Here is a 16,071-nt window from a genome sequence, read left to right as displayed (position 1 = left end):
TTTATTGAAGAACCATACGCGTTTTGAGCTTCAACAGGGCAAAACCCTCAAATTTTGTACGGGACTCTATATCTTTTGATAGCTCGAAAAAACTCCTAAAAATCTAGGTTATATCAACATTTTAGAAAAAGTTTAAATCAGGAACACGTGAAAAAATAGATTTTTGTAGGGATTTTTGTTCGACTTTATGAGATTTTTTTAAGAGCACCGAAACTACAAGATATGACAAATCAATTTATCTCTTTGTCTTTTTGTCAAAAATATCCATGTATTATTGTAGAATGATTGACTAGCCTTCATTCGTGCAACCATAGAGTCTGCAATTAACTATTATCTTATTAATCTTAATTTTTTCTAATCACTTCCGGTGGCGCAATTTTTACTCCAAAAGCTCGTGCGTAGCCTTCCATTAAATGCTGATTATCTCGAAGACGAGCTCGGGACACCCTATTTTTCTTTTCAGATTTGGAATCAGCATTAAATTTCAATTCGGAAAATCGAAGTTTTAAAAAAAGCTTAAATCAATTTCCAAAAGTAGGCAGTCACTTTAATGGACTATTTTTGGCTCTAGGAGAATAATTTCTGCTCTGCATGTCTTTTATCAGGCTTCATGCTATAATACGAACGAAACTGACAGTTGAAACCAATATTGTGGTTTTACCGCATACTAAAATCGAGTGTTTTTTTTTTCATGCTTCAGTAAGAAGACTTCCGCTTCACTAGTACTCTTTTAGTATAGGACCCTTGCAGAATATTCCCAAAGCAGCCCAATAAGCCTGAAGCGAGATGACGTTTTACCCCCGACTCTATACCATAATAGTTTTTAAAATTCTTTCATATTAAAATTTTCGATTCCTTAGAGAATACAGGAACAATAGTCATAATTAAAGAACAAAAGCAATGTGAAAAGGATTATGGTCTAGAGACGGGGGTAAAACGTCATCTCGCTTCAGGCTTATTCAGAGGACAAAACAAGCTAAAACAATTGAATGTTACTCTCATGAGAACTGAACTTGAATTGCCCTGTTTCACTATGACGTCACCTTAAAACAATCTATTGTTTAAACGCAAAGGATCATGGTCGTCAGAGGGGGTCAATTGAACGCACATTCACCGAAAATTGCTCTAAAACCCGTATCAATCCACGAAGAGAAGTAGAATAGCCAGCAAACGCTCAGAATATTTTTCAGTACATATTAACACATATTATATCTGAAAACCAGGCCATTTTAGATTAAAATGTTTCGCTAGGAGCAAATTTTGTTGAATTTTCTATTAGATTTGGCGATTCTATCCCCCACATAAACAAGCAGTGACGTCATAGTGAAATAGGGCAATTCATTGACTTGTCCTCCGAGTTTAATGGCTTTGGGAATTGCTGGAACCGGTCTATACTTTTTCATACGAATAATCAGTCACAATCCATATTATTTGACTTTTTTTCGTCTCGTTTGAAGCAAAACAGGTCCTACACTCTTCATGTAAAATACGTCGACTTCGCCGGAAAACCGTGGGAAGCACGTTTGGTATAACAACTACGTCATGAAGGGATATTTTGTTACAATCCGTTTATTATTATTTTTCCGAGATTTCTTAATGTCTATTAACACACTAAAGTTTACTTATGGAATGAATAATTTATTTATTTATTTATCCTACTCGCCACATCATTATCAGTTTTATGTTTTTTTACTTGGATATATTTTATGTCACTTAGCCGTAGACGTACATATGTTTCGAGGGATAGCAGTGACTCTTTTAAGTGTTTTACATTTTAGTCTAACTTATATTAGAACAACTTTGAACTAGCTTAGAACAATTTTGAACTAGCTTAGAACAACTTTGAACTAGCTTAGAACAACTTTGAACTAACTTAGAACAACTTTGAACTAGCTTAGAACAACTTTGAACTAGCTTAGAACAACTTTGAACTAACTTAGAACAATTTTGAACTAGCTTAGAACAACTTTGAACTAACTTAGAACAACTTTGAACTAACTTAGAACAACTTTGAACTAGCTTAGAACAACTTTGAACTAGCTTAGAACAACTTTGAACTAGCTTAGGACAACTTTGAACTAGCTTAGAACAACTTTGAACTAGCTTAGAACAACTTTGAACTAGCTTAGAACAACTTTGAACTAACTTAGAACAACTTTGATCTAACTAAATAATAATACAGTGAAACGGCTGGACAAGCCATTCAAACAGGCCCTTTTAGCAGAGCTTTTAAAGATGCTGACATACGGCGCAACAATGCACGTAACATTGCAAGCAACAAATTTGAATCGGAGTGACACACATTGCAACAAAATCACGCAACATCGCTTGTGTCAGCCTGCTATGTTAAGATATTAGGTCAGCAGTTATAAATTTGGTGTAAGCTGATAGGCTGGAAATTTCAAAACGTTACACGCAATGTTGCAGCCATGTTCACATGATGAAATTTGTTGCGCGCAATGCTGCCAGAGTAGAGCGCGATTCAACTTCAGATTTGTTGCATGCAACGTTGCGTGCAACAAGTTTGGGGTAGGCACACGCTGTAACATTCCTGTTGCGTGCAATGTTGCATGCAATATTGCGGCGTGTGTCAGTACATTAAGTTGTTTGGAGTTTTGACGCATTTCAAATCCCAATTCGCTAATTGTTTCTCAATGATTTAACCTTCATCTGATATTGTTAGAACTATGGACAATCAAGAAAACTATTTACAGAACGGCTTTCCGTTATGGACAGGAAGTCGTTTTTCCGTATGATTGATCATGACGTAACACCTAAAAGCTCACCTAGCCTATGCGTATGCTAATATCCTGGTAATCAACTACGAAGAATAGAACAAATACACCAGCATTTCCTGGTCAGCCCTATTTTTGTTATAGGAAACTGACCAGCTAAACGTGAGCTGGTGGTACCAGCATTTCCTGGTCATCATGTTGCACATGATTATCAGCCCCCATCTCTTGCACCTGAGTAGCACTCTGTCTCTCCTGCTCCAACTGACTGTTAACAAGCTGTGCAATAGCTCGAAGCACTTCCTGACTCCAGACAGATCCTGAGGGTGAAGAGATGAAGCCGATTATGACTGGGATTTCAATATTTGCAGCACAAATGCATTGTCCTTTCACATGAGCAATCATCTGTGGGCACAAATAGAAAACACATTAATTAGGTATGCTTGCATGCCTATTTTTACTTAGTGTGTAGTTCTTGTGGCTTGTTACAGAAAAATAAATCCTTCATTCATATTTTCCAGTAAAGAAAGAAATAAATCTCAAGGGAACAACATGTGGTTTGAAATGGAAAAACATTACACCCAAAGTAAAAGGGTCTATAAAAGAAATAATACTCAAGGGAATGACATGTGGTCTGAAATGGGAAAACATTACGCCCAAAGTAAAAGGGTCCAAGAAGTAATAATACTCAAGGGAATGACATGTGGTCTGAAATGGGAAAACATTACAACCAAAGTAAAAGGGTCCAAGAAGTAATAATACTCAAGGGAATGACATGTCTGAAATGGGAAAACATTACGCCTAAAGTAAAAGGGTCCAAGAAGTAATAATACTCAAGGGAATGACATGTTCTGAAATGGGAAAACATTGCACCCAAAGTAAAAGGGTCTCGAAAAGAAATAATGCTCAAGGGAATGATATGTGGTCTGAAATGGGAAAACATTACGCCCAAAGTAAAAGGGTCCAAGAAGTAATAATACTCAAGGGAATGACATGTTCTGAAATGGAAAAACATTACACCCAAAGTAAAAGGGTCCAAGAAGTAATAATACTCAAGGGAATGACATGTTCTGAAATGGGAAAACATTACGCCCAAAGTAAAAGGGTCCAAGAAGTAATAATACTCAAGGGAATGACATGTTCTGAAATGGGAAAACATTACGCCCAAAGTAAAAGGGTCCAAGAAGTATTAATACTCAAGGGAATGACATGTGGTCTGAAATGGGAAAACATTACACCCAAAGTAAAAGGGTCTGTAAAAGAAATAATACTCAAGGGAATGACATGTGATCTGAAATGGGAAAGCATTTTATCACACTTTTAGGGCCAATATCTGTGTGATAAAGCTATGAAAAAAAACCATATCAGTGAAGTGATACGATATCACTTCACGGTGAACTGAAAATTGTACATTTTGTCATTTTATCATCCCTAAATGTGTAATAAACAAATTATTACATGTTAAGAGCTTGATATCTTTTTTATTCACTCTTTTTCCATATCATATCGCGAACGAGCGAGTGAGCGATATGGAAACTTGTGAATAAAAACGATATCAAGCTCTTAACATGTGACATGTAACATTATATCTCTATATACAGGGTTTTCAATAAAAATTTTGGTAGGCGGTTAGGAAATTAAAATAGGTGGTAAACCAGAAATCACTGGAGCATGTAATTAAGGCATACTTGTCACCAGTCTCACTCTTCTCACAAAAATCCAAGATGGCGAACAAGGATCATCATAGTTTCGATTGCGTTGCAGTTTTCGTAGTACAGCAACAAAGATTGGGTTAAAATTTATTTTAACGAACTTTAATCAAACTTCACAATGACATTGGAAAGTGGCTAAGTAGGCGGCTGAATTAGCAAGAGTAGACTGTGGAATCTGCCGGTTGCCGGCTTCTATTGAAAACCCTGTATATACCCAACTATATTTGCACTCCTGCTATTCAACTCATTTATGATAATTACTTTTAAACTATTGGGGTACTGTTAATTACAAATGCACTCTAATTAGCAAAGTTTCTTTAAAATGGTGTGGGATAAATTACCCTTATACGAACCTCAACAAAGTATGTAACTGATATGATACTGTCCTCTAAGGTGGTGCTTGGCGGCAAGCCATTAGGAATTGTCAGCCTGAAGTTGTTGAATTCTTTTTCTTGTCCAACTGGTACACCAATCCCTTTAGCAGAAGCTATTGTGATTGTTTTCTGTTTTTTAGAATATTCCCCTATAAAGAAGATAGATATTACATGGGCGCGTGGAGATTCGCTCACTCGTGAGATATCAATTGAACACTTGAAGATAAAATTTGTATCTCCAAGCGGCCATGTAATGTTCTGTTTATTATATAGATATCAATGAAACTTAAATAAAACAAAAGCTCAAAAATTCTTTATTAAAATAGCGTTACTATGTCAACAGCGATATCTTCAGGTGTGAAAGATATATCTTCCACTGGTGAAAGATATCAAGTTTTCGACACTAGAAAAAAACCTGGTATTTCATCGATATCCATATAATAAAATTCAATAATCACAAACAACTAAAGCAAAAAACAACATATTGATCTAGCCAGCTCAAGTACCCCACTAGTCTCCCTCGCATCCGTTTTTAGTGTCAGTTTGTCACGCAATGCTGCGTGATGACCGACACTAAAAACGGTTGCGAGGGAGACTAGTACCCCACACAAGGGTTATAGGGAAGACCCATAGACTGACAGAGAAAGACTGAAAAAAATATGTCAGATTATTTCAATTCTTACCTTTTGCATATTGTTGTGTGACCTTTTGTTTGAGAATAAACTCAGTGTAAGTCACTTCCCTGTTGGACTCATTTTCAATGAAGAATTTACTCTCAATGATTTCACCGGGATAGTAACCTCTCTTGTTGATTTTACCAGATACGTTGACCTTTCCACCTTTCACACAACAACAGCAAATAGGCATTTCTTTTTCCTTGCTTTGTGGTTGCTGTAGAGAAATAATGTTTCTTAATTACACTAGAGTTCTGTTGATTGTCATTCTCCCTTCCTTTCTCTCCCTTCCCATCATTCCCATCCATCTGCAGGGACCACGAAGCCAGGGGGCTGGGTTGCCGCAGCCCTCCCAGCCCATTTTTTGTGCCAAAAATACGAACATGAATAAAAAAAGTTTTTTCCCAAAATTTGATTGAGAATTCTTTTAATTATCAAATGCCAGTCCCCCACCCCCCACTTCAATATGCACTGCGGTCCCTGATTTCTCAGTCACCTTACCAATCCAAATGTGCGAAGTATGTGGTATGTGTACATTTGGTATATTGTTTTATTGATTCCTGATTGTCTTTGTGTCATATGTGAGTAGAGTTGTTTGTTGATTTTCTCCTTCCACAAAATTCAACTTCCAAATTCCAATTTGATCAGAAATTGAGGGCCAGAATGAAAACAAGTTTCTGTGCTCTATCTGTGTTATACCCTTGTAAACAAAGCTAAAACTTTTTAATGTGGCCCTCAATTTCTGAATAATTATATTTATATATTCCATATGCATAAATAACAAAATAACATTGCATTTCCTATATGTTCACCTGCATTTCTAAACTGTTGACATCCACTGGCTCCATCACAAGGATAGCAACAGCAGTCTTTTCATTAGCCCATATGGATCTTTCAATAACTGATTCAAGCCAATACCGTACAGATCCAGTGCCATCATGGTATGACGACGGTAGATTAACAGGCGGCAGTCTGAAGGCAAATGGGAACGAAAGCTCACCTGGAGGGAAATTGCCTTGCAGTCGTTGGTGAGCACCTTATGGGGGAAAACATAAGATCATAACAAATCTCATCAACTAAATCCCAAAATGAATTAAAATTATTTGAAATTTCATAGGAGGGAAGCCCAGAAGCCCCAGGAAAGACCCCCACCTCAAATATCTAATGGTTCGTCTCTATAAATCGAGAAAAAAGTGGGAAACAGTTCTCTTTCACAACAAAAACATTATAGTTTACCGACTTCAAGTAACATTATATGTATTAAAAGTATCGAGTCTTACTTTCGTTGTTGCAATCATAGACGACCGAGTAGTAATGGAAGTATGGCTGGGTGAAGTCGTAATGAGTGCGATTGCTGTAATGAGTTACATGTCCTTCGCCATGAAAACCAACGCTGACACTCCTGATGGTCATAGATTTACTCAATTTCAGAAATATCCTTCCTTTAACCTCATCTCCTGGCTGATAAAACGTTTTTCCATCATCGAGAACGATCGCAAACTGTTGGTATGGAGCCATGTTGTTTTTCCCACAGGGAAACCGCAGGAAAATCCCGATTTTATCCCGTGACTTTCCCGTAACACGACGCATGACTAAAAGCCTTCACAACAAACGAGCTACAGACCCACGGGTCAAACATGGGAAGGGTAGAATCATTTACGGTTGCATTTACCGATAATACAAAAGTTTACTATCCAGGGAGTGTTCTGAATGGTACAGTATTCGTCAAAATAAGCAAGGAACTCAAACTTAGAGGAATCAGAATTGAATTTCATGGCGAAGCTCGAGTAAAATGGACTGAGAAAAGTCACAGTCAGTCATCTAGCGGTCATAGTCAAACTACTACGCGAACCTTTAGTAACAAACAGATATTTATTAACAGCTCAGCTACTCTCTTTGGCAAAGGTAGGTTTTTATTTATCGATTTGAATTATTTTTTGCGCCAAGAAAAGGACTGTTCTGAGGACATGATCTTCTCTAAATTATGACGTCTAATTATGACGTACGTGTGTATATATTGTGCCTAATTTCGATTGAGATCGCCAGTAATGTTTACCAAAATGGTTTAATTTGAAGATTGCTAACATTTTTGGCGTCTTCTTGGGATATTAGGCCTGGTTGATACTAGGAAACATTTCATGGCTTCATGGGATACAACTATCGAATACCCCGCACTTCAAATTTCTCTGATTAGTGTGGCTACGCGTCAACGCGTCAACATCGAAATTATGTATCATATATTTACATATACTTATATTATATTATATTTACTTATATATTATTATATACATACACACTTATTCTTGGTTTTCACCTACGTCATCATGAATTTCAAAAGCGTAAATTCGCATTATAATGAAATAGAAGTCTTATATTCTTGCAAAGCGGTCCAAACTACATATACTGGTTAAATTTTAAGGCTGTAAAGCATTTCGTTGCGGAACTATAGGCGAGTAAACATGACGCAATTTTTGGTTAAAATGTATGGAGCGGCCATCTTGGTGTTCCAAGTTGGTACACCATCATGGCGGACGAAATTCTAAAGGCTTAAAATGATGGAATATTTAATATGTTTGACTATTTTTCACTTACACATACTTTAAATAGATATTTTAAGCGTGTCTAAGGGAAAATCTTTCAACTAGAGTAAATTATTTTAATATTTTCATCGCTATTTAGAAAGACGTGACGGTATTGCGTGACACAAACTCAACCTTCATAACTCGGGAACCAAACATCGAAATGACTCGAGATTTTTTCTTGTGTCTTATGACACTGACTTCTAAAACATACTTGAGAAATGTCTTTATACGATCTATAGTTTAGATTTTGATGTTTTTATGACGTCATGTGAAAACCAGCAATAGCCTGAACGTCAGCCTGAATCACGCCTCTACCCGTTAAGACTGGCTACGCGCCAACGCGTCAAGACACAGGCAGCCCGCATACTCAATTTGACGCGTAGCACGCGTTAATGCATAGCACGAGTTGACGTGTAGCCACTATTTAGAGTATATATTGTTCTTAAAACACTCAAGAAAATATTAAGGCACAGGCAACCCGCATGCTCAATTTGAAATTAACATTTATTCCTGAGACGTAAAATCCCATATAGGCGGCTGAATACATAGCATTTATTTTCCCACCTTCTCTCTTTTTTGCGGGGTATTACATAGTTACTCCGACTCGCTATATGGACGGTCATGGATTCTAGATTATATTCTCAGTTTTATTTTAATGTTATAGTGATCATATGTGTATACTGCATGATGTCATGTACTATTATCAATCTAAAATATTTTATTCTTACTACAGAAAGGACCTAAACTATAAGAATTCTGCTCACCATTATTACTGTTTGTACTCTCTTTATAATCTTTTATAATGCTTATTAAATTTAGATCATGCAACATATACTTAAGAACTTATATTATTTCCTATAAAAGAATTAAATTTCTCCCACCTTCTCCCCCCTCAGGAAAAGGGAACTCTCAAAATCAGAATATTTTTAAAATGATGTATGTATTTTATAGCCTTAAAAATCATAGTCAAATTCATAGTTTTATTTTAAAATTCATGGAAAAATATTTACAGCTCCTGGAGAGAAAGCAGACAATCCTGTCCTTCCTGCTGGAGACTATTCATATCCCTTCTCCTTCCTCATCCCTGAGCAAAACCTGCCGTCATCTTATGAAGGTAAATATGGACATGTCAGATACTGGCTTAAAGTCATTATTGACAGACCTTGGAGGTTTGATGTTACTACCAAAGCTGCCTTTTCCATGATTGAGTTTGTAGACATCAATGTTGCTCGTCTAGTGGTAAGCATACTTTGAATTCATATCATTGGGTTTTTTTTAGTTTTTGTTGTTGTTGTTGTTGTCCTTCTTCTTTACAAGATTCATATCATGTGTGTATTGACCACTTTAGAAACGAGCAAGAGACTGGGGCAAGTTTTGAATTTTAGTCTTATGAGAGTAAAAAAATAGTCGTGCGAGAAAGGATCTCCGATTAGTAATTCTGGCAAATTTGAACATGATTGGAAGATAGAACCAGAATCATTGGCTTTCAAGTGTCGAAAATTTACATGAGGAAAAAAATGTGAAAACATTACACTCATTTAGGTACTTTCACTTAGGTATTGATTCCCTAGAGGAATTATTTTGGGAGACAAAACATTAGGCTATCTTTTTTTATGCAAAAAAGAATCCATTGTTTTGTCCGCCAGAATGATTTCTCTTGGGACTCAGGGCAAGGGGTTGTTAAACGAAACAATAATACTCAAGAGAATGACTTGTGGTCAGAAATGGGAAACACATTACGCCCAAGGTATTTTAAAGCTCAGGTCTATTTATTCAGTGAAGTGTATAATTACAGTCTTGCAAGAACAGAAACTGCAATTCCGATACAAATGTAAATTTTTTCCTTTCTTGTTACTACAACCATCAGAACCCAATGCAACAAGAGATTGAAAAAAATCTCGGCAGTTTGTGCTGTGTGTCTGGTCCGCTGACAATCATTGCGATGACAGACAGGGGGGGCTACTGTCCAGGAGAATCAATTGCCATTTCTTTGTACATTAACAACAAAACAGACGAAAATCTTCCTGGGATTGAAGTTTCTTTGGTTCAATATGTCACGTTTATAGCATCATCAGGTAAAGATGGAGAGGTTGTTAAATCAGAGTTTTTTGGTTGCATGGGTTGCCTGTTTTAAGGGTTTAATCGGGAGGGGAGGGGTGGGGGGATGGTGTTGCTGGAGATAATGGCATAAATGTCATGTCTTTGCAATTTGGTGTTTTAGGTAAGGTCATATTCGAAAATTATATGCGGTGCAGTGGTAGTTTACTCACATCTCACTTCTGGGGTCTTAGGTTGGAGTCGTGATAAACAGAGATCTGTAAATCATGAAATTAAGCGCCTAACAGATGTTGGCGTACGCCGTGGTGATGAACACCATTACCCTTCCATGCTTATTCCCGTCCCATCAGTTCCACCCAGTATGAGCAGTTGTAGCTGTATAAGAATTCATTATGAACTTAAGGTAAAGATACCGCTGACTCGGAAAACATGGTTGGCTTTCACTGCTAATAGTGCAGTTTTCGTATGACTGTGAAAAATTCACGGCACGAACTCGGCCATGACACGGCAAGGGATACGCCAGACCAATCACATTGCACGAGAATTTACTCTCCATCCAATCAAATACCCGGATCACGGCATAAACACGGCGCGGACAAGGTCACGCCATGATCATGGCAATGCCAGACCAATCACATTGCGCGTGAAAAAAATCAGCCAATTAAAATTCTAGAAAGCATCACGGTCACGGCACGTCACGCTTACGGCACTGAGCTTTTCACAGTCATACGAAAACTGCTCTATGTTGCCTTTCACCAGTGCGACCTGTGTTTGATTCCAGGGCTCGGTGTCATATGTGAGTTGAGTTGTTTGTTGGCTCTCTCCTGTGTTTTGAGCGTTTTTCTTCGGGGTTCTCCAGTTTGTCCACCCTTCACAAAAATCAACTTTTAAATTTTAATTTTATCTATTGGCTGCCTGATCAAATGGGTTGCAAAACCTGTTAGGCATTACGCCGTCCACCCAGGAGTGGTAACGCATTAGTCTCGTAAGCAACCACTTTGGGGTAAGGAGTAAGTGGTCGCTGTAAAGAGTGATATGGTTTGAGAAGGTGGTCGCTTAAGGGAATTGGTTGCTTATAGTGGTTTAAAGACAGTCTACTGTAAACAAAAGACTTGATCCTTAGTTGTCTTACACACTTATTTTTAACTGGGTGCTTATAGTTTTTTCTGACCACGCTTCTGATTGACCTACCTTGGTTGGATGTTGGACGAGAAATAAAGTTTGCAATCAGTACTTTTCAGCTACATCGTTTTTTCCATACACCAACTCAGATAGCTTTAAAACTCCACACAGCACAGCAAGCAAGTTTTTCATTTCTTTTATAAAATACAAATTACAGGAATGACGAAACTGAAAGTGCGCGCATGTGCTGTGTGCTCCTCATAAAGCACGCGCTCCCAACCAATCAGAACGCGAGATTTGGAACAGTTATTTTATAAAAAATGTTTTATCAATAACGAGTCGAAAAGTTGCTTTGAAACTCTGTTAATCGTGTTCAAGTTGGCTTAACTAACGTCGATTTCTTCAAATATAACGCGCATGGGCAGTGACGATTCCTCTTTGTTTCCAGATTGCTCTATACATAAACTGTAAAGGTTTTTCTGTAATTAAATTTTTCGGGGAAGGGAGGGGGGTATTTTTATTCGTATTGCTAGATTAATAGGACCATACTTCCAGACATCGAGTGCTGAACCGTCGTATGGCAGCGCGAAGCATTTACGGCTACGCCGGAGATTTCAGCCCCGACACAGCTATCCGAGGACTTACAGACTGATCAGGAAGCTCGGCCGAAGCATAAGAAAGAGGTTAATCGGCCCCTAGACCGTAGATGATTAGCCCCTTGCTACGACCAGCAAGCCCGGTATTTCAATTTTGTCGCTGATCACTAAGCACGCTTAGACAACTTTTTCCATGTGGGATGCGTTTAGACAACTAACTGTGACGCAATAACTTGCGCAAACCAAATAAAATAAATTGGTTTGTTCAGTATGAATACTGTCAGAATTCACTGAAAAATATCGAGCCGTTTATGAAATTCAGCTGAAAAGTATACACTGATGATTGCAATCTTTCATCTTATCCGACAAGTCCAACATGAAATTTGCGGGGCTTCGAAATTGATTATGTAGTTTAAACACTTAAGCCTGGCTAACTAACTTCGGAATCAACATACGCAGACTCAGTATCACATTTATCACCTAGGGGGAAAGAAGATAAGCACTGTTGATGACTATAATAAGAGGTAGAGTACTGAGTCTGCGTACGTTGCTTGCGATTACGATTATGACGCTAGTGAACCAGGCTTTACATAACTGAGTGACATTAATATTCCAGGTCAAGGTGAGGGTTTCCGGTTTCAACACAAACTGCAAACTGAAGTTTCCCATTGTGATTGGCTCAGTCCCGTACAGACCCCCAGCACCGCCTGTTCAGTATTACGAGCCAGCCGTCCAACCAAGTGCTCCTCCAATGATGCCTGATTCTTATGGACCATCTCCGGCCCCTCCTCCTGAGTATTCAGCCGCTACAGCACCGAGTTCTTATTACACACGTAAGTCTCTAGTCCTCGAGCTACAGGGCGTATCCAAGGTTTCCCCATACTAGAGTCACTCCTCTCTCAACTCAATAAATTATCCTCCTCCCCCTCCCCCCCCCCCCCCCCCCCCCCCACAAAAAAATTGGCATTACAAAAGTTCTTGTTACACACGTAAGTCTCTAGTCCTCAAGCTACAGGGCATATCCAAGGGTGCCCATAATAGGATCAATCCTCTCTCACCTCAATAAATCGTCCCCCCTCCAACAAAAACAAACAAATTGGCATTACAAATATACTGCAAATAGCACCGAACCTAACGCACGTAAGTCTATACCTGACAGGGCAAAGATACCCAAGGTTTTCCTAGCTGAGAGGGTCACTCGTCACTCACCTCAACAAACCATCCCTCCCTCCCCTCCACCGAAACAAATTGGCGTTAAAAGTAAACTGCAGAGAAAATGTTTAAAAAAGTCGCCACCCAGTGATAGCATAGAGTATCTGATAAGCGCAAAGTCATTTAGTTTCGAAGGTTAAGTATCTGAAATTCATGAATTAGCCGTATCCGCAACTTTGATCAGCCCAGAGGTTGTTTCAGGGTTCGATCTGTAAGTTAGCCATGCCCTGACTTAGATCAGCCCAAAGGTTGTTTCAGGGTTTGATCTGTGAGTTAGCCATGCCCTGACTTAGATCAGCCCAAAGGTTGTTTCAGGGTTCAATCTGTGAGTTAGCCATGTCCTGACTTAGATCAGCCCAGAGGTTGTTTCAGGGTTCTATCTGTGAGTTAGCCGTGTCCGCGACTTTGATCAGCCCAGAGGTTGTTTCAGGGTTCGATCTGTGAGTTAGCCATGCCCTGACTTTGATCAGCCCAGAGGTTGTTTCAGGGTCCAATCTGTGAGTTAGCCATGTCCTGACTTAGATCAGCCCAGAGGTTGTTTCAGGGTTCAATCTGTGAGTTAGCCGTGTCCGCGACTTTGATCAGCCCAGAGGTTGTTTCAGGGTTCGATCTGTGAGTTAGCCATGCCCTGACTTAGATCAGCCCAGAGGTTGTTTCAGGGTTCGATCTGTGAGTTAGCCGTGTCCGCGACTTTGATCAGCCCAGAGGTTGTTTCAGGGATCGATATGTGAGTTAGCCATGCCCTGACTTAGATCAGCCCAGAGGTTGTTTCATGGTTCGATCTGTGAGTTAGCCATGCCCTGACTTAGATCAGCCCAGAGGTTGTTTCAGGGTTCGATCTGTGAGTTAGCCATGCCCTGACTTAGATCAGTCCAGAGGTTGTTTCAGGGTTCGATCTGTGAGTTAGCCATGCCCTGACTTAGATCAGCCCAGAGGTTGTTTCAGGGTTCAATCTGTGAGTTAGCCATGCCCTGACTTTGATCAGCCCAGAGGTTGTTTCAGGGTTCGATCTGTGAGTTAGCCATGCCCTGACTTAGATCAGCCCAGAGGTTGTTTCAGGGTTCTATCTGTGGGTTAGCCATGCCCTGACTTAGATCAGCCCAGAGGTTGTTTCAGGGTTCGATCTGTGAGTTAGCCATGCCCTGACTTTGATCAGCCCAGAGGTTGTTTCAGGGTTCGATCTGTGAGTTAGCCATGCCCTGACTTAGATCAGCCCAGAGGTTGTTTCAGGGTTCGATCTGTGGGTTAGCCATGCCCTGACTTAGATCAGCCCAGAGGGTGTTTCAGGGTTCTATCTGTGGGTTAGCCTTTCCCTGACTTTGATCAGCCCAGAGGTTGTTTCAGGGTTCGATCTGTGAGTTAGCCATGCCCTGACTTTGATCAGCCCAGAGGTTGTTTCAGGGTTCGATCTGTGAGTTAGCCATGCCCTGACTTAGATCAGCCCAGAGGTTGTTTCAGGGTTCTATCTGTGGGTTAGCCTTTCCCTGACTTAGATCAGCCCAGAGGGTGTTTCAGGGTTCTATCTGTGGGTTAGCCTTTCCCTGACTTAGATCAGCCCAGAGGGTGTTTCAGGGTTCGATCTGTGAGTTAGGTGTACCCTGACCTAGATCAGCCCAGAGGTTGTTTCAGGGTTCCATCTGTGAGTTAGCCCTAACTTTGATCAGCCCAGAGGTTGTTTCAGGGTTCGATCTGTGAGTTAGCCATGCCCTGACTTAGATCAGCCCAGAGGTTGTTTCAGGGTTTAATCTGTAAGTTAGCCGTGCCCTGACTAAGATCAGCCCAGATGTGTTTTTCGGGGTTCGATCTTCTGTGATTTAGCTGTGCCTTGACTTAGATCAGTACAGACGTCTTTTTCAGGTTTCGCGGATTAATATGAGTTAGCTGTACCCTGACTTTGATTAGCCCTGACTTTGATTAGCCCAGAGGAAATTTTAAAATTAAGGAATGATTCAATTCACTTATTACCGTTTTATAATTGAAAATTGTTGTCTTGTTTGAACAGAACCTCCTCCCTCTTATGCCGAGTGTGTGTACGGCGGTGTTTCCATTCGCGACGATGATGATCACCAAGATGGCGCCATGGGTGACATGAACTTCGTGCCTAGCTATCCCTTCGTCAACAACTACCAACCCCCAACCCCTCAACAAGCAACGGCTCCTCCTATGAATGTGGTCAAATATTCAAATGTTTGATATTTTAATTCAAGCAAGACTTGAATGACTGATGAGACTTACAAAGTTGTCCGCCCCACCCTTCCCCCCCCCAAAAATAATTTTAGTTGAATTGCGCCTAAAAAAGAGTAAGTTACAGTAATACGACGACGAAATTGGCCATTTTTGTAGCGCAAAAAAAACAAAAAAAACAAAACAAAACAAAACAAAACACGAGGCGTTAACGATTGCGCGACAAGTATATACATTTTTGGCTAAAAAAATAGTTTTACTACAATATAGGTGACACACTGAATATAAACGTAACACTTTGTTATGTAGTGTTAAAAAACGAGCAGGAGTATTTTATCAGGTATAAAAACACGATGTGTTGCCGATAAGGTCTCGCGGCATAATTTTAAAATATTTAACAGGATTACTACATGGCGTTTACATGGGAGAACAAAATCTCAGCACAATTTTGCTGTTTATTCAATTTGATAACAATTTTCCAGCAAATAAATACACGCCACAAATGAATTTAAAACAAGTAAGGTAATCTAATATTTAAGTAGACTGATGATAAGATATTCTGTAGAAATCTAGTGTAAATGTCGAATTTGTTTTACCGAAAACTACCAAAAGTTATCTTGGGTTTATGTGGGAACCATGTAGGGGACTCTATGTCCTTTTGTTCCCTCACCGGCACATTTTTTTTCTGTACGAATCTTTAAATCAATCAGTCAATAAATAAATTAAAAATTTTTTTAGGATGCATAATTTTTCAGAGGAAAGAAAATTTTGAAAAATTCTTTGGGTCATGAAACAGCCTAGTCGCACCTCGAAAAAGATCCAAAA

The 16,071-nt window shown here is 39.3% G+C and overlaps 2 protein-coding genes across 2 annotated transcripts; one reads left to right on the top strand and one right to left on the bottom strand.

The window, feature by feature from the left end:
• Nucleotides 1-1,553: 1,553 nt before the first annotated feature.
• Nucleotides 1,554-7,020, bottom strand: LOC116293829 (arrestin domain-containing protein 3). Its single transcript, XM_031701310.2, has 5 exons — nucleotides 6,773-7,020; nucleotides 6,305-6,528; nucleotides 5,502-5,709; nucleotides 4,798-4,967; nucleotides 1,554-3,137 (listed from the first exon to the last, which is right to left on the bottom strand). Exons 1-5 carry the CDS (start codon nucleotides 7,008-7,010, stop codon nucleotides 2,892-2,894), a joined length of 1,086 nt encoding a protein of 361 aa, XP_031557170.2. The 5' UTR covers nucleotides 7,011-7,020; the 3' UTR covers nucleotides 1,554-2,891.
• A 76-nt stretch (nucleotides 7,021-7,096) lies between these two features.
• Nucleotides 7,097-15,979, top strand: LOC116293810 (arrestin domain-containing protein 3). Its single transcript, XM_089029313.1, has 6 exons — nucleotides 7,097-7,397; nucleotides 9,087-9,313; nucleotides 9,942-10,149; nucleotides 10,366-10,535; nucleotides 12,467-12,683; nucleotides 15,065-15,979. The coding sequence occupies exons 1-6, from the start codon at nucleotides 7,130-7,132 to the stop codon at nucleotides 15,253-15,255; spliced, it is 1,281 nt and encodes a 426-aa protein (XP_088885439.1). The 5' UTR covers nucleotides 7,097-7,129; the 3' UTR covers nucleotides 15,256-15,979.
• The last annotated feature ends 92 nt before the right edge of the window (nucleotides 15,980-16,071 follow it).

The sequence above is a fragment of the Actinia tenebrosa genome, unplaced genomic scaffold (assembly GCF_029948245.1).
Source record: "Actinia tenebrosa isolate PJP-AT-01 unplaced genomic scaffold, QUT_ActTen_1.0 PGA_scaffold14__42_contigs__length_11649687, whole genome shotgun sequence".
NCBI classification, from domain to species: Eukaryota; Metazoa; Cnidaria; class Anthozoa; order Actiniaria; family Actiniidae; genus Actinia; species Actinia tenebrosa.
The sequence above is the reverse complement of the archived record's forward strand: the minus strand, read 5'-3'. Positions and strand labels throughout refer to the sequence as shown.